The sequence below is a fragment of the Ornithodoros turicata genome, chromosome 3, assembly GCF_037126465.1.
Source record: "Ornithodoros turicata isolate Travis chromosome 3, ASM3712646v1, whole genome shotgun sequence".
NCBI classification, from domain to species: Eukaryota; Metazoa; Arthropoda; class Arachnida; order Ixodida; family Argasidae; genus Ornithodoros; species Ornithodoros turicata.
Genome location: NC_088203.1, coordinates 69,834,184 through 69,861,560, shown reverse-complemented (window position 1 = coordinate 69,861,560; position 27,377 = coordinate 69,834,184). Strand labels below are relative to the sequence as shown.

At 42.7% G+C, this 27,377-nt stretch overlaps 1 protein-coding gene across 5 annotated transcripts in view; it reads left to right on the top strand.

The window, feature by feature from the left end:
* The window catches only part of LOC135388581 (cytosolic carboxypeptidase 1-like), a 79,258-nt gene that overhangs the window by 29,442 nt on the left and 22,439 nt on the right, over positions 1 to 27,377 (top strand). For all 5 annotated transcript variants that reach the window (XM_064618205.1, XM_064618204.1, XM_064618202.1 and 2 more), the window contains exons 12-19: positions 2 to 279; positions 4,022 to 4,159; positions 6,610 to 6,688; positions 6,748 to 6,904; positions 7,963 to 8,204; positions 19,408 to 19,534; positions 19,606 to 19,677; positions 22,849 to 22,957. In XM_064618205.1, coding sequence (XP_064474275.1) covers positions 2 to 279; positions 4,022 to 4,159; positions 6,610 to 6,688; positions 6,748 to 6,904; positions 7,963 to 8,204; positions 19,408 to 19,534; positions 19,606 to 19,677; positions 22,849 to 22,957 — 1,202 coding nt within the window. The remainder of the gene's footprint in view (position 1; positions 280 to 4,021; positions 4,160 to 6,609; positions 6,689 to 6,747; positions 6,905 to 7,962; positions 8,205 to 19,407; positions 19,535 to 19,605; positions 19,678 to 22,848; positions 22,958 to 27,377) is intronic.

Genomic DNA, 27,377 nt, shown 5'->3' with positions numbered 1-27,377 from the left:
GGTTACAACTAGAAGTGAAGTGAGAGGTGAACCTGACGAGAAAGAGCCCCATAAAAGGATGAGCATCCTAAATTGCGCAGCATTGCTGAATGGTGCCCGAGAAGCACAGCGTGCAGAGCGTTGCCTCCAGGGTGTCGACAGGCCTGAAACTTTTGCACGGTTGGCACAATCAACTGAAAGTGTAGTTCTACTAGTCAAACTTCCATTCCCTGACCTACATGGACATGATTCTGTGCATGAAATTGAACTACTCAACTCAAAGTGTGGAGCCTCATATAGGTGAGTACAGGCATTAAAATGTTGTATCATCGGTGCATTAATTCTGCAAGGAAAATTTTTAACTCAGCACTCAACTTCCGCTCGACTAGTTTTTTCGCTAAAAATATATTAGTCTGTGACCCAGAATTAGCAGGCATTCTCTCTCCACAACCCTGCATCACAATCTTTCTGTATGAGGTAATCTATTCTCAGTTAAAGGGACGGTCTCGTACAGCCGGGGCGATTCCGAAACTTAGCCAAAACTATCTTTACGAGTACTGTACACATACAACTGTCAAAGTTTCATTCAGAATAACCAAGTCGTTTTCGAGGAATTTGTTCAAACGTGCCGTAATAGCAGACGACGAAACCTGTGCTTCTCTCATGCAACGTCATGCATGACGTTGGCCTGCAGGTGAGTCGCCGTTGTCACGGTAACTAACTTGCAGAAGCCCCTTGGGTTGAGTCATCCCCTTTGCTCTCGAAATGGGGACACTCAGGCATATATCTCCGCGAGCGGAGAATGTAGTCCGTGCATTGTCTGTGGGGTCTCTGACAATATGGCGCATAACTGCATACGTGGAAGCTAAGTCACGTGGTTTCTTTCCGTGAGTATTTAATTCGGTTCTTGAATAAACACACACTCCTTCTCCATGTATGTTGTCAGCGACACTTCATTTTGAAACATGATCAGTGTGCAACGGTGAGTGTAATGGAAGCGCACGTAATATATTTTTGGTCGGAGCTGTAATGCGATTGCGCACGCCGATGGCCGGTGACTTCAGATTTGTGATTGTGGGTGGGGTTGTCTTGCGACTTTTAACTTGTCCCTGAGGATTAACATAGTTGTTCTAAACCACCATGTGAGCCATTTCTTAGAACGTGCGTTTTTCGCCTGAGAACTGAAAGAAAATATACGAGAGTTGCAGCGGTCCCCAGTAGCTTCTGAAAGTCGTCTGCTCATGCCGGTGCACTAGTGCGCGCAAAAGCAGGCGATTTCTGTGTCCTATCACAGACTTTCCCGCAGGGCGACGTGGCCGTTCTAACTGTTGCTAACTCAGATCGCGGCATGCCCTGCAATCTTTATCAATTTAATTCGGTTATTTAATAACCGTGACGTCTTTTGTTGGGTAAATTCACAGTATTCCATTTTCAACAAAGGGCAATCGAATGGTACACTTTATGAGAGGGGCAGGGCGTACGAGACCATCCCTTTAAGCCATGAATATGGTTATCACATATTATGGTTATCTTAAAATGTATTCACAGTAATACTGGGACATATCATGCCTCACTCCAAAACAGTCTACTGACAAATGGTGAAGTGGTTAGGGTTCGGAACCATGGGCCATTTTTACAGATTTCTAAATACGATTTCCGGGATCCCAGGACTGGATTGGGATTTTTTTGCAACTGTCCTAAGAATCTCGTATAGGTTTGTATCCACCTGCACATCCATGCTATCACAAATTGTGATGCAGTGTGTGTTTCATGCCACCCTCATGGAACATTCTAGTGGAAGAAAACACACACACAAAAAAGAGAAGAAAAACTGCTCACTGGGCAAACGTTTTGCCGCATATTATATATTGAGCATTTGCACCGTGCCAGAATATTGACTTTGCGCTGGAATGTGTCTGTTCTTGTCGTCTGCTATGGAATATCTTGTGTCTGCACCCCATGATATTCCCCGTGGTTAGCAGTGCACGAGAAGCATGACGTTCAACAATTGTACTGTACTCACAGCTGAGAGGGGATAGGGTGCCGTGCCTCCCCCTACCAAGATTCAAGGTCACTTGTGAAAATTATGTGCTCTTTAGTTATAGGTCGTCATGAGGTTTCTCAAATGTATTGTTTATGAACCTCTGAATACACGCATGGTCCGCAGCGTCCGTTTTCAGAAAATATGTGTGTTTGTGAGGGGGTGTGACTGCGCGCTGCAGCACAGAAAAGTTGCAAAAGGAGGCAAAAGCACAAGGGATGTGTCGGTGTGTGATCTTGGGAGAATACTGCACGTTTTTTTGTTGTTTTTTTTTCTTTCCTTCTCTTACCCGCAGATTGGTAAATCCCACTTAATGGAAAAGTGAATCTTCCACCGCAGAAAGCTAGGGGCTTCAGGTGCTATGCACGTGGGATCGCTTTGACATGTGGCAAGAGTGGTTCATTAAGAGGGACTATGAGATGATTATGAAAGAGGTCCATTGTGCACTGGTCACCAACAGATACATGAAAATGCTCAATTTCAGTAACACACATATCACCTCCTACTTGCACTTTGGAATTTTGCCATGGGCGTAAACTTCATTTTTGCTAGAGCTGTGCAAATGGCAAAATTTCAAAATCGAATCGAATATGAATACGTATCTTACAGATACTGCGAATCGATTCGAATTCTAATATTCCCAACAAGCCCAATTCAAATATCTCGCTTTGGAAAATTTTGGAACTTTTTGTCCATGGGGGAACTGCTGTTCTAAATCGGTAGCCTGCATATTTTCAGTCAGAATGAAATATCATAAGAAGAAGAAGCCTATCTACTTCAGGAATTGGAACACATTGCTGGGTGTGCATCCTTTGGTTTATTTGTTCGCATTTGTACTGTCTATACTCTTCACAAGCTGTAAATATTTCTGTCTTTTGCCTTTACATTTATTATATTTATTGTGTCTGTTACATTTATTGGCACCTATAATGTGCATTGCTAGTAGGACCTATAGTAACCAATAACTAATAGTGACCAATAATGTAAACACAGAAAATCTTCCAATCACTTGTGGAAGGATGCTCCGTATGAACCTATATGGGAACATATTGTGATCACAGCTATGAGTTGTCACGCAGAAAAGCTAGGCTGATGAAAGCATGGGCTGATGAAAGCTCTCTGCAAATGAACAGTGTCTGCAGACGAGGAGTACAGCCACTCACTTGACTACGGTGTGGCTGACGTGCTTTTCAGGCCTTCAAAAGCTTTCTGTAGCTTTCTTTGTAATTTCTTCCGATTTCAGATTTACCCTGCCCTGGGCGCATACTCTGCTCTGATGGGAGATATAAAATGAAAGCGTTGAACCGGTTTGGGGCTACAAACCTTTTGGGAATTGGTTCGATTTTTGCCGTGACCAAACCGGAACTGAACTGGAACGAAATCCATGCAACGCGAACCTGAACCGAACCCGTATTTTTTGTGGTTCGACGCCCTGGTCTGATTATCGGTATAGCATGTGATGATGTGTTGAAAGTGACAGGTGACGCCATAAATGCTACTGAAAGAGCATTTATATAGAGCATACTGAGCCATCCTCAAGTACCCTAAATTATTCTGCTGTGTTGCTCGCTTGTGAACGGTGGAGATTCAAGTTTATTCCCAGTGAGGCAATGAGCCAGAAAAGTCATCTTGATGTTTTGAGTGCCAACAATACTGGCCCTGACCAGAATACAACGTGCATGGAAACATATCACGTGATTGTGCACTATTTTGGGCTGGAAAGGTTATTTCCTGGTGCTTCTCTCCTAGCTCCCCCTTCTTAACATACACACACAACTTTTAGAAATGTATGCTTTCAGAAAAACTTCAGGTGCTGACATACAGTTTTTTGTTTCGAGTTCTGAACTACTAATTAACATCATCTACTTGCTGTTTGACTTTGAACCAATGGGGTTTTACTGTACTTCAAGGCAGATGTCAAGTTTGTGAGTGTAGTACGTATAACAGATTGCAAGCCCACCCATCACGATGATAAAATTGTATTGTTGTTTTATTCAACAGGTCAAAGCTGTTGGGTCATGTTGAGAGATGCCTTGCCCTGAGACGCTCAACTCAGAGTGTAGTTGTGTATGACTACGATGCTTCTGTTAATGGCAGCATGACGTTCTTTCGGCCGCTTCGCAACACAGATGAAACCCGGTTCGTACTTTTTCTCATGTTTTTTGTTTGGTGAGTTTCTCATAGCAACAGAATACATTTCTGTAAAATGACATTTACAAACTAGTACAGTTCGAGGCAGGTTGAGCAATAAAATTTTAAAGCAGAATTTGCTCATACACCTAATTTCATTTAAAGGGACGGTCTCGTACAGCCGGGGCGATTCCCAAACTTAGCCAAAACTAGTTTCACGAGTACTGTACACATACAACCGTCAAAGTTTCATTCGGAATAACCAAGGCGTTTTCGAGGAATTTGTCGAAACGTGCCGTAAGAGCAGACGACGAAAGCTGCACTTCTCTCATGCATACGTCACGTATGACGTCGGCCTGTGGGTGCGTCGTCGTTGTCATGGTAATTGTAACTTGCAGAAGCACCTTGGGTTGAGTAATCCCCTTTGCTTTCGAAATGGGGACACTCAGGCATATACCTCCGCGAGCTGAGAATGTAGTCCGAGCATTGACTGTGGGGTCTCCCATAATGTGGCGCACAATCGGATACATGGAAGCTAAGTCACGTGTTTTCTTTCCGCGAGTATTTAATGCGGTTTTTAAATAAACACGTACTCCTTCTCCATGTATGTCATCAGCGACACTTCATTTCGAAGCATGATCAGTGTACAACGGGGAGTGTAATGGAAGCACGCGTAATATATTTTTCGTCGGAGCTGTAATGCGACCGCGCGCGCCGATGGCCAGCGACTTCAGATTTGTGATTGTGGGTGGGGTTGTTCTGCGACTTTTAACTTGTCTCTGAGGATTCACATAGCTGTTCTGAACCACCATGCTTGCCACTACTTAGAATGCGCGTTCTCCACCTGAGAACTGAAAGAAAATGTACGAGAGTTGCCGCGGTGCTCAGTAACTTCTGAAAGTCGTCTGCTCACGCCGATGCACTAGCGTGCACAAAAGCAGACGATTTCTGTATCCTATCACGGACTTACCCGCAGGGCGACGTGGCCGTTCTTATTGTTGTCAACACAGATCGCGGCATGCTCTGCAATCTTTATCAGTTTATTTCGGTTATTTAATAACTGTGGCGTGTTTTGTCGGGTAAATTAGCAGTATCCCATTTTCAACAAAGGGCAATCGAATGGTACACTTTATGAAAGGGGCAGGGGGTACGAGACCCTCCCTTTAAGCTGCGCAATTAAATTAAATTTGGTGGAGCGAGAGGGTTGGTTACTTGTTAATTGAAATATAATTTACTCTGTATAATGAACATATGTCTGAATATAAATATAGATCCCAATGAAAATCAGTTCCTTGCAACGTGTTATCAAATTAGCTGTTGATGATATCTTTCATAATGGACATTGGATTTAAAGCCACGCAGTCGACCCCTGTTTATCTTGGCTTCACGTATTTGTATCCCGCGCTATCTGGACAGAAATTGTGGGGACAGATTTCAGTCCATGCATTTTAGCTTCATTAGATCCGGACAGGAATTTCCAGAAACCACTGTAGGAAAATGCCCAACAACCTGCTTCGCTTTTCCGGTTTCGAGTCGGAGTCAGTGCGCAACCTACATTTTCTCCAGTTGGGGCAACATCCTTGAGGGTAGAGTAACTACACTATACTCATCAAACATAAAAAAAGAGGGGTAGCTTAATGTAAGTCTTGCATGATGGATGCAGCACACAAGCTATGAGGAAAAACACTAAGCAGGAACGACAAGGAGAGATGCTGACTCGTATCTAAGTTTATTAGTCCATCATGCAATGCTCTGTACTCTGTTTCAAGGATTTTTCTCTTTCCCATTGTACCCATGTGGGGCTGATGACCAGTCCAGTCATTTGAAGCTGTAGAGGGAAGCCCTTCAGCGAGAAAGTCAGTCAGAAAGTCCTCTAGCAGATCTTGAGTACCTCAATGTGGACAGACATGCTGAAACGTGTGCCATCATTACTGATGGAGACATCACTGATATTGTTGGTTGCAATGACAACAGCTGTAAATCAGATGACAACAACCCCGACTACCAACTAGCCCGCTTTATCCCTCTTGTGATCAGATGACAACACTGATGAACCACATGTGGTAACACTGCAAGAGGCCCGAAATGCACCCAGGACTGCTTTGGTGTTTTTTTCAGCAAAATAATAATGTTGCCCAAGTTGGTGTCACAACTAAGAGCATAGCAGGATTTGGTGCTTGTAGTAATTTTGCACAAATGAGTATGGACAATTTCATATGCATTACGAAATAAATATGGGCCTTGCAGACAGCTCAAAATATCATGAGGGGCATCCGGAAACTTATCTGGACATTTTCACTGGGAATAGTCGAGTCTGGATAAACAGAGTTGACTGTGGCTACTCTAATTGTCTAAGGATTGCATTGCCTTGCTAGAAGATGTGGCTGATGTTTAGGACTTGCTTCTGGGTGGTATATTTTGTGTGGTTGCTACAGATAAGAATTCCTTTGTATTGCAAGGGTGGCGAACACTACACCTCGTTGCGTTCTCGAATTTGAGTCCCGATTTGAGAGTGGGAACCTGCGTAGGGCCATTAAGGTAAAGGAGTTGTTCCTCTCTTCAACTCTGTAGCACGTATCAACTACTACTGCCTGCAGGTAGGACCCACTGAGTATGACTTGGTGCTGAACCCTGACATCAACACTAATTTCCATCATCAATGGTTCTACTTTGAGGTGTCTGGAATGTATTCGGATTGTTTGTACACATTCAACATTATCAACTTGGAACGAAGTGGCAGCTTGTACACTGAGGGTACGTTTTGCATGATAATTTTTTAGCCAAATATTGATAAATATATTTGTGTTATAGATATTTCCTGCATGCTTTTATCGGAAGTTAAAATAAGCAAATACTTTATACTTTACTTTATGTGTCGATGCCTTCTCCATCGGCAGCACATTCATATATATCAGGAGGAATGTGACATGTGGATTCTCACTGTGACTAAAAATTGTGACTTATTGCTGTCTGGTCTTACACACCTGCATAGACTTTTCTTTTAATGAAAAACAAACAAAATGTGGGCTTCAAGGAGATATGCTGCACAGTCTTTAAAATGTGCTAAGGGCATACACAAGTAGCATATGCACTAATGATATTAGAACTTGGCACGCTCTGAGATTACTGACTTGCTTCCCACTCTCCACCATAAGAGTTTTACAATTTAAAGGGAATGCCATAGTGGAATTAAAAGGTGGAGCAGCAAGGCTGAGAGGCAAGGCAGAGCAGGCAAGGTTGTAAAACAGCTATACATCTGTACAGGTTCTTTGTCGTGTAGCAGCCCACTATGCTTGCTACTTTATGTTCATGCATATTGAAAGCATCACTAAATACGTTATATGCAGTGTCATTAATGTGTGGTTTCACTGGATTTTTTTATACACCAATTTCTCTGAATTAACTGCATGCAGTGTTGTGGACTGCAACACTTCGCATGTTTTCCTGTATAGTTCGGCTCTTGCTGAACTATAATTTTTTTTTTTTTTGTGCACATGGAAGTTTGTGTAGTTGTAAAGAAATTTTAAGATGAGTTTGTTTTACTTCTAGGACAACAGTGTAATTGGCTGTTTTGATCAAAAAGAGCCTTAAATTTGAGTTTCTTTTTTTTTTTTTTTGACACTTCCTAATTATTCCAACAATTCTTTCCTGTTCCTATTCAATTTCGCTTTTTTGTTTCCTTTTGTTTTCTCTCAATTCCTATTCTAACAATTATCTCCAAGCAATTTCTTTAATTCAGCTTGAAATTGAGCTTCTTTGTATGCCTTTGCAATGTTCGATGCACATTTTGACCGAAATAAGTTATCTTCAAGGTCAGTGTCCACTCCTGTATTCTGTACGAGAAAACCTGCAACGAAGAGAGACAGGATCCAATGGGGGTTGGCGTCGAGTTGGAGAGGACATCTGTTACTTCCGCAACCAGTATGCACGCAGCCACACATCTCGCTCTGTGGATCGACCCTACTACACACTGAGCTTCACTGTTCAGTTCCCTCATGACGGAGATGTTTGCTACCTGGCGTATGCTTACCCATATTCCTTTTCACTTCTTAAGGTAATTAATTTGTGGCCTTTTACACTGCTATAGATAATATGGCATAGATGCTGTTGCTCAGGCTTTCTCAAGGTGGTCTTTTACACTGCATGTGGGTTACCTGAAGGCACGGTCTCATAGAGTATGACCTACTCACAAAGCGTTCTACTCTATTCTCTGTCATTGATAAAGCAGCAGTGCGAATTGTCTTGCCCCATGGAGTTGACGGTTATTAAATAAAGGAATTAAATTAATAATGGGTGATGGCACGGCTCATCACGAGTTGTGTTGGTGACGACATCCTTTGCTGCGTCACTTGAGTATTCACCTGAGAATTGGCAGAAGAGAGACTGAGTAGACCTTCAACCTCTTTTGAACTGTCTAGAGCAAATGACCTCCAAAACTGTGGAAGCAGTCCAGCCAGCACAAATTGTTGGAGTGACAGTGCACTAACATTGCCACGCAATATTGATGCTATTTTGCTAATGACCACCTTGGTTATGTTGAAACAATGTCACAGAAACAACATTGCAAAAATGTTACATTCCAATGTTGATATGACATTGGTAGTGACCGCCTTTCGTTATTTTGCAACAATGCTACAGTAACAACATTGCAAAGATGTTACATTGCTGAAGACAGCCTTCATTATTTTGCAACAATGTTACAGAAACAACATTGCAAAAATGTGACATTGCAATGTTGATATAACATTGCTCATGGCCAGTTATTTTAAATTGTAGCTACGTTACAAAGGCAACACTTTGAGGGGCACTGCAGTGTTGTCCTGGTGATATGCAGCACAGTATGCTTACATACTTCTTTGTTTGTTTGTTTGTTTGTTTGTTTGTTTGTTTACTTGTTTATTTGTTTATTATACGTTCAAGGCCCCCACTTGAGGGCATTACAGAACAGAGTGAGTATGTATTTACAAAATACATGTGTAAATAGTGGCTACGAAACACAAAATGACCATGGTGTGAAATCACAGACAACAGCCCAACAAGACAACACAAAACGGAAAAAAAAAAAAAATACTGCTGATGCACAGATTAGCAAGCATTGAATTGTAAATTAGTTTGTTGACGATGTACTGATGGAGGATAGGAAATCAATGCCTGCTTGAAGTGTGTCGTGGAAGTTTGTGAGACAATGGATTGGAGAAGGGAGTTCCACTCTCTTATACTGCGGGGAGCAAAGGATGTATCATATATTAATGTTCGACAGAGAGGGCGATTTAGTTTGAAGTAGTGGTCTAGTCGTGATGAGATGTGTACTACAGACGTCAGGAATTCAGGCTGTGATGGGCAAAGAAAAAATAACTTGTATGTACAACAAGCACAATCGCACTACACCAGGCGCTAATAGTACACCAGGCGCTTATTTTGTTAATGTCGTTCTGCTGTGCTACATGGTCGTCCCCCGAAGAAATTCTACGATATATTACGCAGTCGTCTGCAAATAGTCTTACGTTAGAGGTTAAGGTAGAAGAAAGATCGTTAATATAGATCAGAAACAGAAGAGGATCAAGGACAGAGCTGAGAAGGAGAGCTTGAGGAACGCTGGATAACACAGTAGAGAGTTCAGATAGGACGTTGTTGAAGAAAACGCACTGCTGACGATCATTTAGAAAGTTCCGAATCCAGTCGAGTACCTGCGGGCAGATGTGTAGTGCGGATAATTTTTTTAAAATGAACTAATTTAACAAATTTAAATTAACTAAATAACTTTAAATTAATTAATAACTTTTTAACTTCAGGTTAAATGTCTTTCTCAGATTCGGGGGATAAAAATCGGGCGCTATTTTTAAATCTGTAATTCGGGGAGAAATCGGGCGATAATTGTGCCTTCGGGTGTTATTGGGTGTTTTAGTTTTTCTTCTTGTCTATTAAGTCCTTTCCTAATCTTTATTTTTCTTTTTTTTTTGTGACCTACCAGCGCTAATTCCCGACGGCATACACAGTGCTGGCACAGATGGGTGAATTTTTGGGAACGTAAGTGACCCATTCTTACATCTGTTGCACGTGGTGACCTTTGTTCCTCTTCAGTGGAAATATCACTTGAGCATTTCATAGTGAATGGAATTCGGGGAGAAATGGGGTTTAATAATTTTAATATACTCCAGGGCTGTGACCAGGTCCAAGCGTTTCTTTTTTAGAACCACATTACCTGCATTACTCTCGAGCAATCCTCGTCAATTCTGGAAAGTCATCAACCCAAAGGAGGAACCTGACACCCATATCCGTGCCACTTCTTGTGATTTACTCCCTGACGAATCATGTGCATCAGCATTCAACTCCTTCTTTCTGTCAGTTTTCACCAGGAATTCCTCCTCACGTCCACCAAGCATACCCGTATGTAACTTTCCTCCCACGGGAAAATAGCACTGTCCACCCTCGCGGCATTGAAAAGTTGATCGATGACTTGAAAACATCCTCATCTTCAGGATTAGACAATATCAATTTCAAAAATATTGAAAAATACTAAAACAATAAGTAGTTCTTTTCTGACACTAATCTTTACACAGTCGCTCGCAACGGGAGAAATCCCCCACGACTGGCACCTGAACAAAGTAATCCCCATCTTTAAAAGTGGAGAAAGGTCATCAGTTGAAAACTAGAACATATAATTTTCTCAAACTTAATGGCATACCTGGAATCTAACACATTTTTCTCCTCGTCTCAGCACGGCTTCGGGAAACAGCACTCTTGCGAAACACAACTCGCCCTCTTTTCTCATGACCTTTTTCATAACAGTGACTCTGGTTACCAGACAGACGCTATCTTCTTAGACTTTTCGAAAGCCTTCGATAAGATTTCTCACTCTCTTTTATTAAAAAAGTTATCAGCACTAAACATCTGCCCACAGGTGCTCGACTAGATTCGGAACTTTCTAAATGATCGTCAGCAGTGCGTTTTTTTCAACAATGTCCTATCTGAACTCTCTACTGTGTTATCTGGCGTCCCCCAAGGCTCTGACCTTGGTCCTCTTCTGTTTCTGGTCTATATTAACGATCTTCCTTCTACCTTAACCTTTCACGTAAGACTATTTGCAGACGATTGCGTAATATATCGTAGAATTTCTTCGGGGGACGACCATGTAGCATTGCAGAACGACCTTAACAAAATAAGCGCCTGGTGTACTACATGGCAAATGTCATTGAACGTAGGCAAATGCAAAGTAGTGAATTTCTCCCGTAACCGTGACATCATCACTTTTGCTTACACGTCACATAACATTCCACTATCGCATGTGCCTACCTACAAGCATCTTGGAATTCATTTCGCGTCCGACCTCTCATGGACGTGTCATGTAAACCACATCATTTCCACTGCCAATCAAGCTCTTGGATACTTATGTCGTAATTTTAAACATGCTCCATCCGACCTAAAACGGCTATCATACCTAGTGATTGTTCGTCCAAAGTTAGAGTACGCTTCGTCCATCTGGGATCCGCACCAACAATATCTCACTAGTTCCATTGAAGCTGTTCAGAACTGTGCATCCAGATTCATACTCTCTAACTATGATTATCACGCATCTACATCAAGCATGAAGTCTGAACTTAATATTCCTAGCCTTTCAGACAGACGTGCGGTAGCGCGATTGTGCTTGTTGTAGAAGTTATTTTTTTTTTATCACAGCCTGAATTTTAAATTGTTTATCACATCACAGCCTGAATTCCTAACGTCTGCAGTACACATCTCATCACGACTAGACCATTGCTTCAAACTAAATCGCCCTCTCTGTCGAACATTAATATATGATACATCCTTTGCTCCCTGCACCATAAGTGAGTGGAACTTCCTTCCCCAATCCTTTGTCTCACAAACTTCCATGACACACTTCAAGCAGGCATTGATTTCCTATCTTTCATCAGCACTTCGTCAACAAACTTCATCCTCTATTAGGCTCTTCGCTGACGACTGTCTATTGTACCGCCCCGTACTGTCATCCTCTGACCAAGTAGCACTCCAGCAGGACCTTGTGGCTCTCTTTAACTGGTGTGTTACTTGGGGTCTTCCTCCTAATGCTTCCAAGTGTTGTTATATTCCCTTTTCACGGTCTAGGTCACCACTAACACATCAGTATCTCGTAGGCCAGGATGTCATCCGTGAGTCTCATACTTACAAGTACTTGGGGCTTCATTTCTCCTCAAACCTCTCTTGGTCAGATCATATTCATACCATTGTTCGCGATGCAAATCGCAAACTTGGTTTCATCCGTCGCCACCTTAAACTTGCTCCACCTGAGGTGAAACGTCTTGCATACCAAACACTAGTCAGGCCGAAGTTGGAATATGCATGTAGTATCTGGGATCCTTACCAGTCAACACTCGTGGACCTTCTTGAATCCTTACAGAATCGGGCAGCTCGCTTTATTTTATCAGACTATTCTTTTCCGTCCAGTATTACATCTTTAAAGGCCTCTATCAATCTTCCTCCTCTTGCACACCGTAGGAAATACTTTTGTCTCTGTTTATTCCACAAATTCTACTACACCACAACCATCCGTCCAGGGTACATCACTATGGCCCACTACATCTCCTCTAGGATCGATCATGCCCATAAAATCGACCACATTCCATGTCGTACATCTCATTTCCAATTTTCTTTCTTCCCCAAAACCATCAGTGCTTGGAACGACCTTCCCCAGTCTATCGTAGCTAACTCCGACTCTTCAGTTTTTCGCAGCCAGCTAGCTGCCAGTTTTGGTGTCTAATTTCCCTATCATCGCATATGTTTTCATAACGTCTTCACATAAGTGTTTTTTTGTTTTGTTTTTTGCAAAGTGTTCAATTGCTTGTGTTCTGTATCATATACTTGCTGATGTAACCTCCCCCTCACACAACGCCCCCCCGAGGGCACGTGAGGTATTGTCATAAATAAATAAATAAAATAAATAAACTAAGTTGCAATACAATGCTCGCTAATCTGTGTATCAGCAATATTTTTTATTCCTGTGTTGTGTTTTCTTGTCGGGATGTTGTCTGTGTCGTTGCCACTATTTACACATGTATTTTGTAAATACTCACTCCGTTCTGTAATGCCCTCAAGTGAGGGTCTTGAACGTATAATAAAAAAAAAAAACGAATTGGTCGGAGGTCAGCTCGGATGGGAATAACCGGGCGGAATCGGGTTTAACCCTGAAAAAGTCACTCCCTAAATATATGTGTCTCGCATTCTGTATTAATTCTGCCCATAATGGTCACACCGAACATTCTCAGACATCTTATATTTTCTCTTTCTTTGGCACAATGCTTGCATTGTCTTTTCTCATTCATTTTTCAGTTTCTGCTGAAGAATAATAGCATTGCAATAGCATTGCATCACCAATCTTACAGTAATGTTCCCTCACTGCAGCTCGTGAAACATTCCCTCAGCAACATAATCACAATATTCCTAAAATGCTGCACCAACATTGAAATAGAAGCATTGTGTTAACATTCCATTTGTGCATGGAACATTGCCGCAACATTTGAACATTTCATTGTCAAAAACAAACTTATAAATGATTCGTGAACATCACAGGAAGGTACGAAAATTTCATTCCATTGTTTAATTATGGGAATTACATACAGAACAAGATGCTGCAAACATTGTATTACCGAAACACTGAAGTGTCTCAGCAATGTTGCATACAAAATACATAGTGCAACATTATAGCAATATTTTTGTTTCAGTGTTGCTGCAATGTTTCAGATGAAGCCTGTAGGTAACATCTCTACTACACATTGTAACTGGGCGATTTCATTCTGATTCACACTTGGCCCTAACCTTTGGGTCTCCGATTTTTTCCATTATTTTTTATGAGATAGCCCCACCTGTGGCATGAACACTGGCGTTGATCCCAAGTTCCGAGACGACGTGGTAGGCGAGATATAAAATCAAGAGCGTAAGGGGTGAAAACAACGGCTTCGCTCCGAAGCGATTTCTGCCCACTTTGAAGCGCTTTATTCCGGCGTCTGTAACGACCACAACCTCCAGTCATCCGCTACATATTCACCATGCAATAGGCTCTGGGGCTGATTAAGAATTCTTGTCTCCGACGAGCGAAACATTTTATAAAAAATCCGCGAAAAGCCATCCCTACAGAATTTTACGCACTTTTTGTAACCATTATGTCTGCCGTCGTGATTTCAGCAAAACAATGAGCTACAAGTTGAACGAAAGCCTAATTTTCGCTCTGTTCAACGATGTGCAACACAGTTGTCTATCCTGTTTCGTTTCGATAAAATTTGCGCCGCAGCTGTCACAAGTACGAACATTTTGTCAAAGTTCGCGAGGCGCGTGCATAAAAAGGCCATGATGGATTTGTAAAAAAAAATTTATGTTCACGATGAACGCCTTAGCTTTCTTTTGACATAGAATTCATGGTTGCTAAAAGCTCCGTGACTGAGTTACAGCACACACAAACTGCCATACTTCGCCACGCCCGACGGACCGGCGTACTTCGCCGTCACTTGCTGTTTTCAAGCATATGCATTCATCACAAGTTTATAAAAGCTGGTGCATGAGCCACAATACAGTTATGAGTTCATAACGAATATATATTCACTTGGGAAGCATTCCACTTTGCAGAAAAGTGAAGGAAAAGCGGTAAAGAGAGGAACAAGGAATAGCAATGAAATCAATTTTCCACCTTTTATTCAAAGAGAACAGTGCCTTTAAAAATGCATTAATGGGTGCTCTCTTAAATACGCAGCAAATATGTACAACATGCGGTCTCAAGCAACGGACGTAATTCGGTCGGGGTCGGGACTCGTTTTGGTGCTGACGGAACGAGGACACGCAACGCATATCTTGCACTTCTCTTCAGATGAAGTGGCAGCACTCAGGGAATCGAAACAGACCGAATGGTCGTCGGTGCGGCCAGTACCTGGCCTTTGTTCGTGTCATGTTTGGTACAAAGCTGACGGAAGTGCATACGATGATGTTTACCTTGCGAGAACAATGTGTGAAGTGACGACCACGCGTTAATGCATTTTTTAAAGGCACTGTTCTCTTTGAATAAAGGTGGGAAATTAAGCGCTGTTGATTTCATTGCCATTCCTTGTTCCTCTCTTTACCGCTTTTCTTTCATTTTTGTGCAAACTGGAATGCTTCGTAAGTGAATATATATTCGTTACGAACTCGTACCTGTATTGTGGCTCATGCACCAGCTTTTATAAACTTGTGGTGAATGCACATGCTTGAAAACAGCAAGTGACGGCGAAGTACGCCGGTCCGTCGGGCGTGGCGAAGTATGGCAGTTTGTGTGTGCTGTAACTCAGTCACGGAGCTTTTAGCAACCATGAATTGTATGTCAAAAGAAAGCTAAGGCGTTCATCGTGAACATAAATTTTTTTTTACAAATCCATCATGGCCTTTTTATGCATGCGCCTCGCGAACTTTGACAAAATGTTCGTACTTGTGACAGCTGTGGCGCAAATTTTATCGAAACGAAACAGGATAGACAACTGTGTTGCACATCGTTGAACAGAGCGAAAATTAGGCTTTCGTTCAACTTGTAGCTCATTGTTTTGCTGAAATCACGACGGCAACCATATGGGTACAGAAAGGGCGTAAAATTCTGTAGGGATGGCTTTTCGCGGATTTTTTATAAAATGTTTCGCTCGTCGGAGACAAGAATTCTTAATCAGCCCCAGAGCCTATTGCATGGTGAATATGTAGCGGATGACTGGAGGTTGTGGTCGTTACAGACGCCGGAATAAAGCGTTTCAAAGTGGGCAGATATCGCTTCGGAGCGAAGCCGTTGTTTTCACCCCTTACGCTCTTGATTTTATATCGCGCCTACCACGTCGTCTCGGAACTTAGGATCAATGCCAGTGTTCATGCCACAGGTGGGGCTATCTCATAAAAAATATCGGAAAAAATCGGAGACCCAAAGGTTAGGGCCCTGCCTGGATCTGAATTAAATCGCCCAATTCTACGATGTTTCCTGAATGTACCATGTGCAACATTGCTCTCACGAAAAAAAAGACAATATTAGCTCTATGCATCCTTTAAGCTACAGCAGACACATTATTACAATGATACTGCTGCAATGCTGATATTAGGTTGCAGTGTCTTGCGGGCAGTGTCATATGTTGCAGCATTGCATACACATTACTTGCCAAACACCACACATCAGCATTGTAACTGCGACATTTTGTCAGTGTATAACACGCAACATTGGTTTGGCTACACAATCACACTATTAGCTCTACGCGTCTTTTGAAATACGCGTACGGCAAAAACATTGAAATAAAGATATTGCACCAATGTTTAATTTACGTTGCTGATTAACCATTTTGGAAGAAATGTGATTGCAACATAGTAGAGCTGTGTGTTTATTCGAAATTTCGAATATGAAACGAATATCTGATGCTATTCGAATGTTATTCGTAACTTTTTTGCAGTATTCAACATTTTCGAATATTTTTCGAATAGTTCGTAAGCGAGGTATCGCTGTCACCATCTTGGAAGTTGACATTGCCTCATTACATCCAAGAGTTAGGTGAAACCCACTTCATGTTACCACTGTTGTTCTTTTGCTGTGCAACTCCATTTTGCAAGTTGGCTTGACCTCATTACACTCGAGCAGTAGGTGAACCCAACTTTACACTGTTCACAATTTTCTGTCACTAAAGTTTACAAATTTTGTGAGCTCATGGTCAGCACTGTACTCCGGACATTGCAGGTTCCAGCAAATGTACTCCCAACTTCCACAGCTGTGCATATTCTAAAAAAGCACAGGAAATTCACAGTGTAAACATAGAAATGAGGAGATGCACACACAGCAGGCTGCATGGAACATGTTGACTAGCTCTCAATGCAGTTCATCCCACTGATGCAATCTACCATAAATAACACAGAGGGAACCTTCTTCCACAGTATGTTATGCTGGCTGAAAAAACTCACATGTGGTTAGAAAAACTCATATATCCTACGTAGTTTTTTTTGCTATCACCAAATACATATACTGACAAGAGGCTCGTTTATAGCGATCACCATTAAATAATAAGAGGCCCTGATATGGTAGATGTAATATGTTTTAAGGAGCTGCATGCATATGTTGGTTCTTCTCTAACCCCATATAGGTAGGGAGTGACTTTTTCGGGTTAAACCCGATTCCTCCCGGTTATTCCCCCCTGAACTGACCTCCGACAAATTCGGGTTAAATCCGGTTTCTCCCCGAATTCCATCCACTATGAAATCCTCAAGTGACGTTTCCACTGAAGACGAACAAAGGTCGCCACGTGTAACACATTAAGAATGGGTCACGTTACGTTCCCAGCAATACACCCATGTGTGTCAACACTGTCTATGCCTTCGGGGATTACCGCTAGAAGGTCACGATCCTGCAAAAAAACAAAAAAAGAGAGATTAGGAAAGGACTTAATAGACAATAGGAGAAACAAAAACTCCCGATAACACCCGAAGGCACAATTATCGCCCGATTTCTCCCCGAATTACAGATTTAAAAATAGCGCCAGATTTTTACCCCAAATCTGAGAAAGACATTTAACCCGAAAAAGTCACTCCCTAAATATACCCAACATTGCTTCCGTAACATCATTGCAATGTTAGCTTTATGCAGTCTTTGAAACATAGCATGAACATTGAAACAAAATATTGCTACAACGATGAATTTCGGCATGAAATAGTATTGTTGCAACACTTCAACGTTCCGGTAGCATTGATGCGACACGTTCGCAATCCTAGGATACTTCTAATGCTTTGCAATAATGTGATCCTTAGTTGTAATTCTGAAAGGCATCTGAAAGGCAAAAGAAACAAGAACTTTATTTTGAGATGATGAATGGAGAGTTTCATCGCCAGGGGCAATACTCTACCACATTGCTGGTGGTTGATGTGGGGAATGGAGTAATGAGCCCCTTCACAATAACAAATACTGCAAACAATTGCTTTGTGGAATCTGGACGAGGGAAGAGCACATATGTCATATTCAGTGTGACATGGGTGAGACGTTTGAGTGAGGTGCCCCTTCCCTCAACATTTCTCATCTGCTGCTATAGTAAATTACTTGGAATTTCCCCCCAAAAAAGTTGTTTAGTTTAGGATTCTATCAGGCTATACAGAGACTGTCCCTTTAAGTTGAAGTTGTGTTCTATGACTGGTTCTGGAAGAAAGTGGGGAAGTGTGTCAGAGTAGACCTGCTGCATAAGGCCATTGTGTTAATCTTAGGCAGTGCCAATCTCATTATCCTGTGGCCACTACTAAGTGCTGCTACTTGAATGAAGGGGATTGCAATGTTGTAACTGCTAAAATGGCATAGATACAGACAAGCTGGGGAATGAACTTCATGATGGAAAAGCCTGAGTGACAAAAAGATATTGAACTGTTTCTCCGTTGTCCATTGCCTATGCCCCAGCTTTTTCGTTACGGTATGTAGTGTTAAGGCCGGCCCGCATGGTGCATTTTTCTTGCGTAAAAGCTGAGTTTTGACGCCCAGCGCGAAATTTTTGTACGTTGCAGCTGCTTGTAGCGTGTCATTCACTGTGTCAGAGCAGGATTGATATTTCACGCAGCAGTCAGTTCACGGGCGTCCATAGCAACCAATCATGGCGCAGCAAGTCACTTGTGGTTACTCTCCAGCGTCTTACTTCCTTTTTAGCAATGGCCGCTCTTACGAAAAAGCTCCAGACGGACATCTCCAAGTACAACTTTCACTCGTGAGGGTCCATTTACCAAATGCAAATCAATTATAAAGGAATGCACACAAAAACAAGCATTTCAGGATGGAACAGGAAGGAGAGAATGTTGCCAATGCTTCGTAAAGCACATACGCCAAACCTGCTGTGCATGCAGCAGCGGGATTTGCGCCCCATGCGGTTTGACAGGCGTAATTTTTGACCGTACGTGACCATGCAGAGTTTTATGCAGCGCGATATTCACAGAAACACGCACCATATGGGCCGGCCTTATACCAATGTTGTAATTGCCGTGGAGCCAAAGCAGCGACAGCCGCTCAGCACAAACTTCTTGTACAGCTCAACGTTGCTACAGTACCACTACTGCTGTGCAGTAAGATCCTGCTTCACCTACTCTGTTGAGGCTCTATGGTCAGCTCTAATAGAGGTGGCATGCTTCCCATGCATGGTGCTATAGCAATGTTTGAAATGACAGGCAGAACGTGCTTTTAGAAGGAATCAGTCTTGCAGCTCAAGTTCCGTAGGGCTCTCTGCTTTAACTTATCATATCAATTATCTCTATTTCAGAGCCACTTACACTGTTGGCAGGTTGGCTGTGACACCAGCACAATATTTTACAAGCAACAGGTGCTCTGTGAATCATTCGGTGGAAACCCAGTGCCCTTGGTCACAATAACTGCACAGCCTGCTGAAGGTAATTTGAAGTGCCTTGGTTTTGTACTAATGTAGTAGATGCAGTAATAATATGCAGTCTCTCTGGTGCAGATTCAAGGCCCTACATTTTTCTCTCAGCTCGTGTACATCCTGGTGAAACTCAGTCCTCGTGGATTATGAAAGGTGCGTGTTCTGGGTCACTATTTCATTCACTCATTCACTCATATATATACTCATGTTCATCCCAAGCTGGATTGCAGAAAATGCTATGTGCTGTAGCTAAAATGGGTACAAGTCAACAAAGTGCACAACACATTGACCTGTGTGACCTGCACACCTCTCAAATTTATTTATTTGTTTACATACCCTCGAGGCCCAGAGTGGCAAATAGAGGGGAGTGGCGGTGTCACAGACAAAATTGCAAGAATATATAGGATAAGGTAAATGGTTCAATTGTAATAGCAATCATAAATAATATCTAAACATCATACATGATCAACATGCAACATAATCAAACAGTAACAGTCAAAAACATAACTTATAAACATCCTGATGATGGGTTGTGAGCATAGTATGATGGGTATAGGGCATGAGCATAAACAAAATATGGGGAGAGGGTCGTGAGCCAAAAGGAAAACAATGAGAGAGATGCGGGCGTTGGTCACAGGCTGAAATAATCTAACAGACACTTCTTGAATGTTTTAATTTTGGATATAGAGGTAAGAGACCCGGGCAGGTGATTTCATTCAAGTGATGTGCGTGGTATAAATAATGAGTGAAATGGCTTGGTTGAGCAGAAAGGGATTCCAACCTTTTGCTTATGATCAGTACGGGGTGAAATGTATAAAGGTCATGCAATGAGGGACAGTTTTAGTGGTTCATTATGGTAAAGTAGTTTGTGAAATAAACTGAGGCGAATGACAAGTGAGGTAAACCCAGGGTTACTTTCATAGAGGACACGCTGGCTGTACTGTAGTAGTTGCCCAGGATAAAACGAGCGACTTTATTCTGAACTGACTCCAATAACCCGATGAGGCTGTCAAGGTCAGGATCCCACACGGATGCAGCATATTCTAATTTGGGAAGAACGAGAGATTTAAACAAGGTGATCTTCACGTGATATGGCACAGAGGAAAAGTTACGACGGATGTAACCTAGTGTCCGGATGGCATTGTTGGTGATATATTCAATGTGGGTATTCTATGACACATTAGAAGATATGAATACACTAAGGTATTTATAGTGCCTTACAGACTCGAGGGTCAGTTGTTAATAGAATAGACACAGCGAGATTTAATCGTGCTGGGGACTATCATATGCTTGCATTTAGATCAGTTAACTTCTATTTGCCATGATTTGCACCAGGAGGCAAGGTTATTCGTGTCAGTATGGAGCTTGTCAGTATCAGAGTTAGTAGTGATTTCTCTATAGATAACATAGTCGTCAGCATAAAATTGTACTGAAGAAATCAGGACAGTTGGAAGATCGTTAACGTAAATTAAAAATAGGAGAGGACCAAGAACGGAACTTTGCAGTACACTGGAAAGAACTGGGGTTAAATGGGATTCATTGTCATTTATACAGACATACTGAAAGTGCTTAGATGAGAGGCAGTGAATCCAAGATAAAATGTTGTCATCGGTACTCAGGTTATGCATTTTATGAAGCAGAAGGGAATGGGATACCTTATCAAAGGCATTTTAAGAAATCTAAGAATAAGCAATCCCTGTGAAATCCATGTGTGAGTGTTAGGTGAAGGGCATGAACGAAAGCGACTAACTGTGCTTCACACGTATAATGTTTCATGAAACTATGTTGCTATGGTGAGAAGAAAGAGTAAAAATTCAGGATGTTCAACGAGATGCGAATGGATGGTATGCTGGAGTACCTTACAGGGAATGCTTGTTAGTGAGATGGGACGATAATTAGCACCATGTTTATTACCAGACTTTTGGAGTGGGATTACCTTACCGACTTTCCCACCAGGTGGTAAACTGTGGTTGGCAAGTAATTGTTCAAAGATGCGTGACAAAATCGTAGATGAGCATGAAACAGTACATTTAAGGATAACAGGATTTAAGGATCTTTGAGTTAATACCGTCAGAGTCGGCACCTGGGGATACCTTACGAGAGTTAATAATATTGGTGATTCCGCCAACATTCATAATTAATAGACCCATGGGGATAAATGTTTGAGGCGCAGCAGACAGGAAGGGCAGTTGTGTCGCGAGCAAAAGAAAGTTAGAAAAACTTCATTAAAGATGGAACTGCAACGTTGTGGATCAACTAAGGTGTCGTCAGGAGTATGTAGAACGACATGAGAGGGTTCTTTTTTGTTCACAACATTCCAGAACCCTTTTAAGTTATTCCTTGACATACACGGCAATGTTTCATTATAAAAACGTGTTTGGCTGTCTTCAAAGCATGCGAGTATGAGCTGGCTACATTTTTATAGATATCCCACCATGATGGACTGGGTGATTTCTTAAATGCCTGAAAAAAAAACTACGCAAATGCATGGTGGCACATACTACTTTAGTAGCTTGTGGACCAAAAAAACGAGTCCAAGCACCTACGTCTTGCCAATGAACACAAAGGAAATATTGAAAAAACATTGTCTTTAATATTTCACATCACGATGGAATGGGAGTTCTTGAGGTCAGAGACAACCTTTAAAGGGATTGTGACACTTTGATATGTAGTTGAGCCCCCTTATGTTTATCTGAAATGGGAGGAGCGGTATTGTTTTCTTTTCCATAAAAAAATCTGCTTTCCCCTTGATATCACCCGACGTCACCCTTTCACAGCTGAAATTACAGCTGTTTTACAGCCCAATACATGCCTTATTATAATGCATACCAGAGTACTGAGGAAAACATTTTTGTACGTGTCGTAGTTGACGAGATAACCTTTGGGCACTCTTTCACATCCATACTGATGCCAGAAGAGCGATAGCCTCATCCATCCCTATTGGCTGTCATAAGCATGTGACATCTCCTGCAGCCACCTCATGTGAAGAGAAGCCTGCCTTCATGTCAAAGCTAGATGAGATTTGTTGCTGATTTTCTATGCATCTGTTACTTCCTTTGCTGTAAAGCTTGGAATTCACATCGTTGCATCTATTGTTGCATCATATATTCATCTGGCATAGCTTGGGGCAAAGTGTTCCCTTTAAAGGCCTGGAATTGTGTGTGCATTTGTGCACACACTGCACACGTGAGCCAACAGTGTTGATCAGTTTTCTAACCCCTCAGTTTACTCTTATTGGTTCTTTGTCATTGGTGGTGAAGAGTTTATTCTAGCTGCTGCTAATGACGTTCACTACCTTCTATTTATAATATCTTGTTCCTCTAGGTGTGCTTGACTTCTTGATGAGCGATAAGCCATCAGCACAGAGGTTGCGGGAGGCCTTCACATTCAAAGTGGTCCCTATGCTCAACCCTGACGGGGTAATCAATGGCTGGTATGTACAGGTTGTTGCATAACACGAAGAACATCACATGCAGTGATTTTGCAGCTTGCAGGAATGATGTCACTGCAGGTTATTGCAGGAATGATATCATGCACAGGATGCATCTCACAGGGTGGTGTGCACAAGCAAACTAAGGGGGGGTACACCTTTGTCTTGTGCACACACCTCTGCTCAGAGTCCAGCTGGATACTTGTAGCTAGCGTTGGAATCCGGGATATCCATAAACCTGGATCCAAGCTGTTTTTTACATCCTGAAGTCCTGGAATTTTCTCAAAAAAATCCAGGTCTACGAAAGGTCTCTACAAACATCTCCTTGAAAGCATCTTGCTTGGCAAATAAACCACCTGGAGTTTCGAAGGCTACTTGCATAATTTCAAGATGACCAAAATTCCAAGACAATCCTCACTCTGAAACCACCAAAACAAGCAAAAAAAATTTCACACCATAACTTTATTACAGTAGAATTACTCGATACAAATTCTTTTCCGGTTCCGGACTGAATGCGTATTCTTGTCATGTAGTACAGTTTGGATGATATGAGGGCGTTATCACAGATTATATACAAACGAGCCGAGGGGGTGACAGAGGTTGCTCCCCATGACACGCGCCAGTCTTCTGGTTTCATGTCAGGTTCCTTTATATCAGTGCAATAAGACACTCCCTCTCGCGGTGAAGGAGATCAGATCAAAGGAATCAGATCAAAGGAATTAGATGACCCTGAACCTCATTATCTTACCTCTGTTTTGGTCTTTGAACCTGCTTGTCCTGGCATCAATAAACCGGGCTAGCTGTGTGACATCACACTGGTTTAGGAGAAGAGCGACCAGGAGCGCGTTCCTGGCAGCGCGTGAGCACCGTGGTATCGTTGCGCAGTTCATGTTTTCGCAATGAGCGGCACTACGATTCTACGGTGCTCACGCACTGCCAGGAACACGCTCCAGAACACATGGAAGGAACATGCTGGGACAATTTATGCCATAACAAGAGGCTTGCTAAGGTGCGGCAGAGCTCAATCGAACCTCTGGCGCAGTTCACAAGTGGAAAGCACATATACTCGGCCTTTTGAATCATCTTGCAACTTTCGTGAAAAACAAAGACTCAGATGCGATACAACCGACCTCTTTTGCTGAGAGACGTGGTTTCGATTCCATGACGACTCAGATTTTTGGCGTTCTATATCTTGGGGGAAAAAATTCATATTGCAATCATACAAATGCGACAGTTGTTCTTTAAAAGCCTCCTTTAACTGGCAGAGCAAGCTACAATTAGTACGATGCATTAACTGCTTCACTTCTCTGGTGATAGTCATCAAAACGCCTTCCTTGTCCCAGGAAACTGTGGCCATGACCTTTCCCACTGATCGTTTCTTTGGCGCCGTTCCATGGACCGTTGTTTCGTCTCAGGATGGTAGTGATGCAACCATGTTTCATCAGCTATAATAAAGCTTAAGAAAATTGTCACTGGAGCACTCAAAATGCTGCAGGATCAACTTGGAGGTATCCATTCGGCGTTCTCTCATCAGCATTCAAACATTTCAGCATCCACTTGGCTAACAGCTTTTGCATACCCAACTCTTCATGAACTCCAAACTCAATGCGTTCTATAGGACTAAGGTCTCTGAAAATGTTTTAGCGGAGGTTCGCTGATCTGCCAAAGTGAGGTCATGGACACTATCAACAGTTTCGGGTGTTGACACGTTTGGAGGTCCCCCTGATCTTCTGGTATCTTCAGTGTCAAAACCCTACGCTGAAAGTTGGCACATCACTTCTTCACGGTTGAGTATGATGGGCACTTGCCACCAGAGCATCAAACCGAATTTTTTTCCGGTTGGGTTTGGGTTCAGGCGTAATGGTTCGGTGCTGACGCGTGTCCATCGCTGAGACGGGAGCACTCGCCAGTGCTGAGTCTATTTTGGCAGTCTGCATGCGGCATTTCAACCAAACGCCGAGAAAGTCGCTCATTACAAGTTGTTCATTCTGCAGTCGTGTGGTTGCTTCCTCAGCTGGAGCCAACGCTTGAACAATCTTTTCAGCACTTTTCCAGTCCTCAGATGTCAAACTTTATTGTGTCGGAAACCACGTCGTCGCAGAACTCTTTTAGATCCAACAGCCGCCCGATCATCCGTGATAGGGACACCCATCGTGTCGGCGTGTCGATGAGTGGCTTCTTCAACTGCAGTTTCTTGATTAGGGACATCATTTTTTGGGTGCGAAGAAACTTTGTAAGATCTCGGCACTTCTCCACCGTCTCTTTAGCAGCTTCGTTCTTAAGCGCATTGTGGACGCCCAGCTGCAAAGTATGCGCGGCGCATCTCACTCCTTGCAATAGTGGCACATTGAGAGATTCAACTTGCTCCATCCAAGACAAGTACCCGTCACTTCTTGTTGGGTCTTCACTCTTAAAGCAGACGTCGTCGTCTTCCTCGCTCTCCTGGGACCCGCTTTCTTCAAGCTCTTCCTCCTTCAGAAGGTCCACAGCCTTAATCATGTTAGCGCTGTTATCTCTTGTTATACTGTAGACCTATTTGGCACGGATATTGTACACTGACAGCACATTCAGCACTTCTGATTTCAAGTACTCGCCGCTGTGTCGTTCAAACAGCTCCTTCATGGCCAATGTCTTCAGCACGAGCTTCCCCCCTTCAACGAACTGCACGTTCACTCCTAACACAGCACGGTCAAGCCGGCTCGCGCAGTCGATTTTTAAGCACACGAGGCGATTTCTTAGCTTAGCAGCGATTAGCTTTCTGCTTCGGCTTGCTTCCTGAGTAACGTGGCTTCTGATCACCTGTTAATTGATTCTCAACTTGCCTTCGAGCGCTGTAAGGATAGGATCCAAGATTTTTCTGAACCCAGAACCCTCGACTGCTGTAAAGGGCCGGCCGTTCTTCGTCACCATTTCTATACACCCTTGCAGCACTGATTGTTTGTTTATTTGGATACTAACAGTCGGGCACAGCACCTGGTCAATCCTTTTTGCCGGGGGAGGACCATCTTGTTCATCCGCGTGGCGCTAGCTAGTTGAAGGCTTTTCATCCTTAAGTTCAGTGTATTCTTTTTTTGTGGTAACGCTGTATATGGCGCTCCAAATTGGCAGCGTGATTGCCCGCAATGGTTATTCCGCAGTCTCCTACTTCACATGTTGAGTGATTCTTTGCAATGTTGAACTTGAAATACTTGCGAAATGGATTTTCTTGATGTCTGCCCATCTCAACCTGTTTCAAGAACGCCTTTGTTCTATGAGCAGCAGTTGTCACTATGTGCAAAGCCACCACTGGGGCAAAAGAAGCCCTCGAAAGCGGCCAGGACTACTGGGTCACAAGACTAGTGCAAGTGATTCCACTTGCCGTGGGATCGGTTGAAGCATGAGTTGTTTTCATTCCAACGTGCTCGCTGCAAACGTGTGCCTGGAACGCCTATCCGCAGGAAAACGAAACTATAGCGCGCGATTGCGCGACGTTGTCGCCATCTATGAGGAGGGGCAGGTATGTATTTCCACTGGTATCGGAGACTTGCGTTAAAAAATGTGGAATGAACCGGTGACTTTTGGCATAGTTTGGGGGGGGGGGGGGGCTTACTGGTTACGGAGAGGTTGGGCACAGGAAGGTGGGATTGGGGCACTCAACGCGGTTAGCATGAAAAACAGTCTATGTGGTATGGTAAGGCTGTACCTGAAAACCGGTTTTGAACTGGAAACCGGACTTTTATAAACCGGTTCGGTTCCGGTTCAGCTCCAAGATGGCGGCGGACTTTTCGGTTCGGTTCTGGTTCGGTTCTGCCTAAAAATAACAGTTATTTCCGGTTTTCGGTTCCGGTTTGATGTCCTGCTTGCCACGTAATGTTTGCATCATGCACAAGATTTCCCATGGAGTTGTCTTTGCATGAACAGCAACTTTATGACAGCCCGAAGTTCAGCTTTTGGAAATTTAATGCTTGTAGTAGACATGGTTCTGTTGATAGCCTGAGCGTAGCAAAAATGAATGCTTGGCATTACAAACCACCGATTTTCTCTTCTTCATCTCACTCTCTGCGTCTATGATGACAAGATCGGGTTCGTATATCTGGGAGTGGGTAAGGTCGCAAACTTTTCAGCACGCTCTTGTAGATTGTAAGCTGTGCTCATGTCCTGCATTTCATCAAACTTATTGAGTGCCACATGAATGGCTATATTTGCAGGAACTTAAATTCCAGAATTTTCTAGGGCACTTGAAAGACATGAAGAATGGTTTTGCAGCCATTCTCATAAAAGTAGATCATAACGGGCTTTCATTTGTCCATTGGGTATGCAGGATACTCTAGATGGCTCATGAACTGGAACGCGAACTGTACAGAGCTCCAGGGAACTGGAATATTTTTTACTTAAACTTAAATATATATAATATATGTATTAATATGGAATATTTTTGACTGCT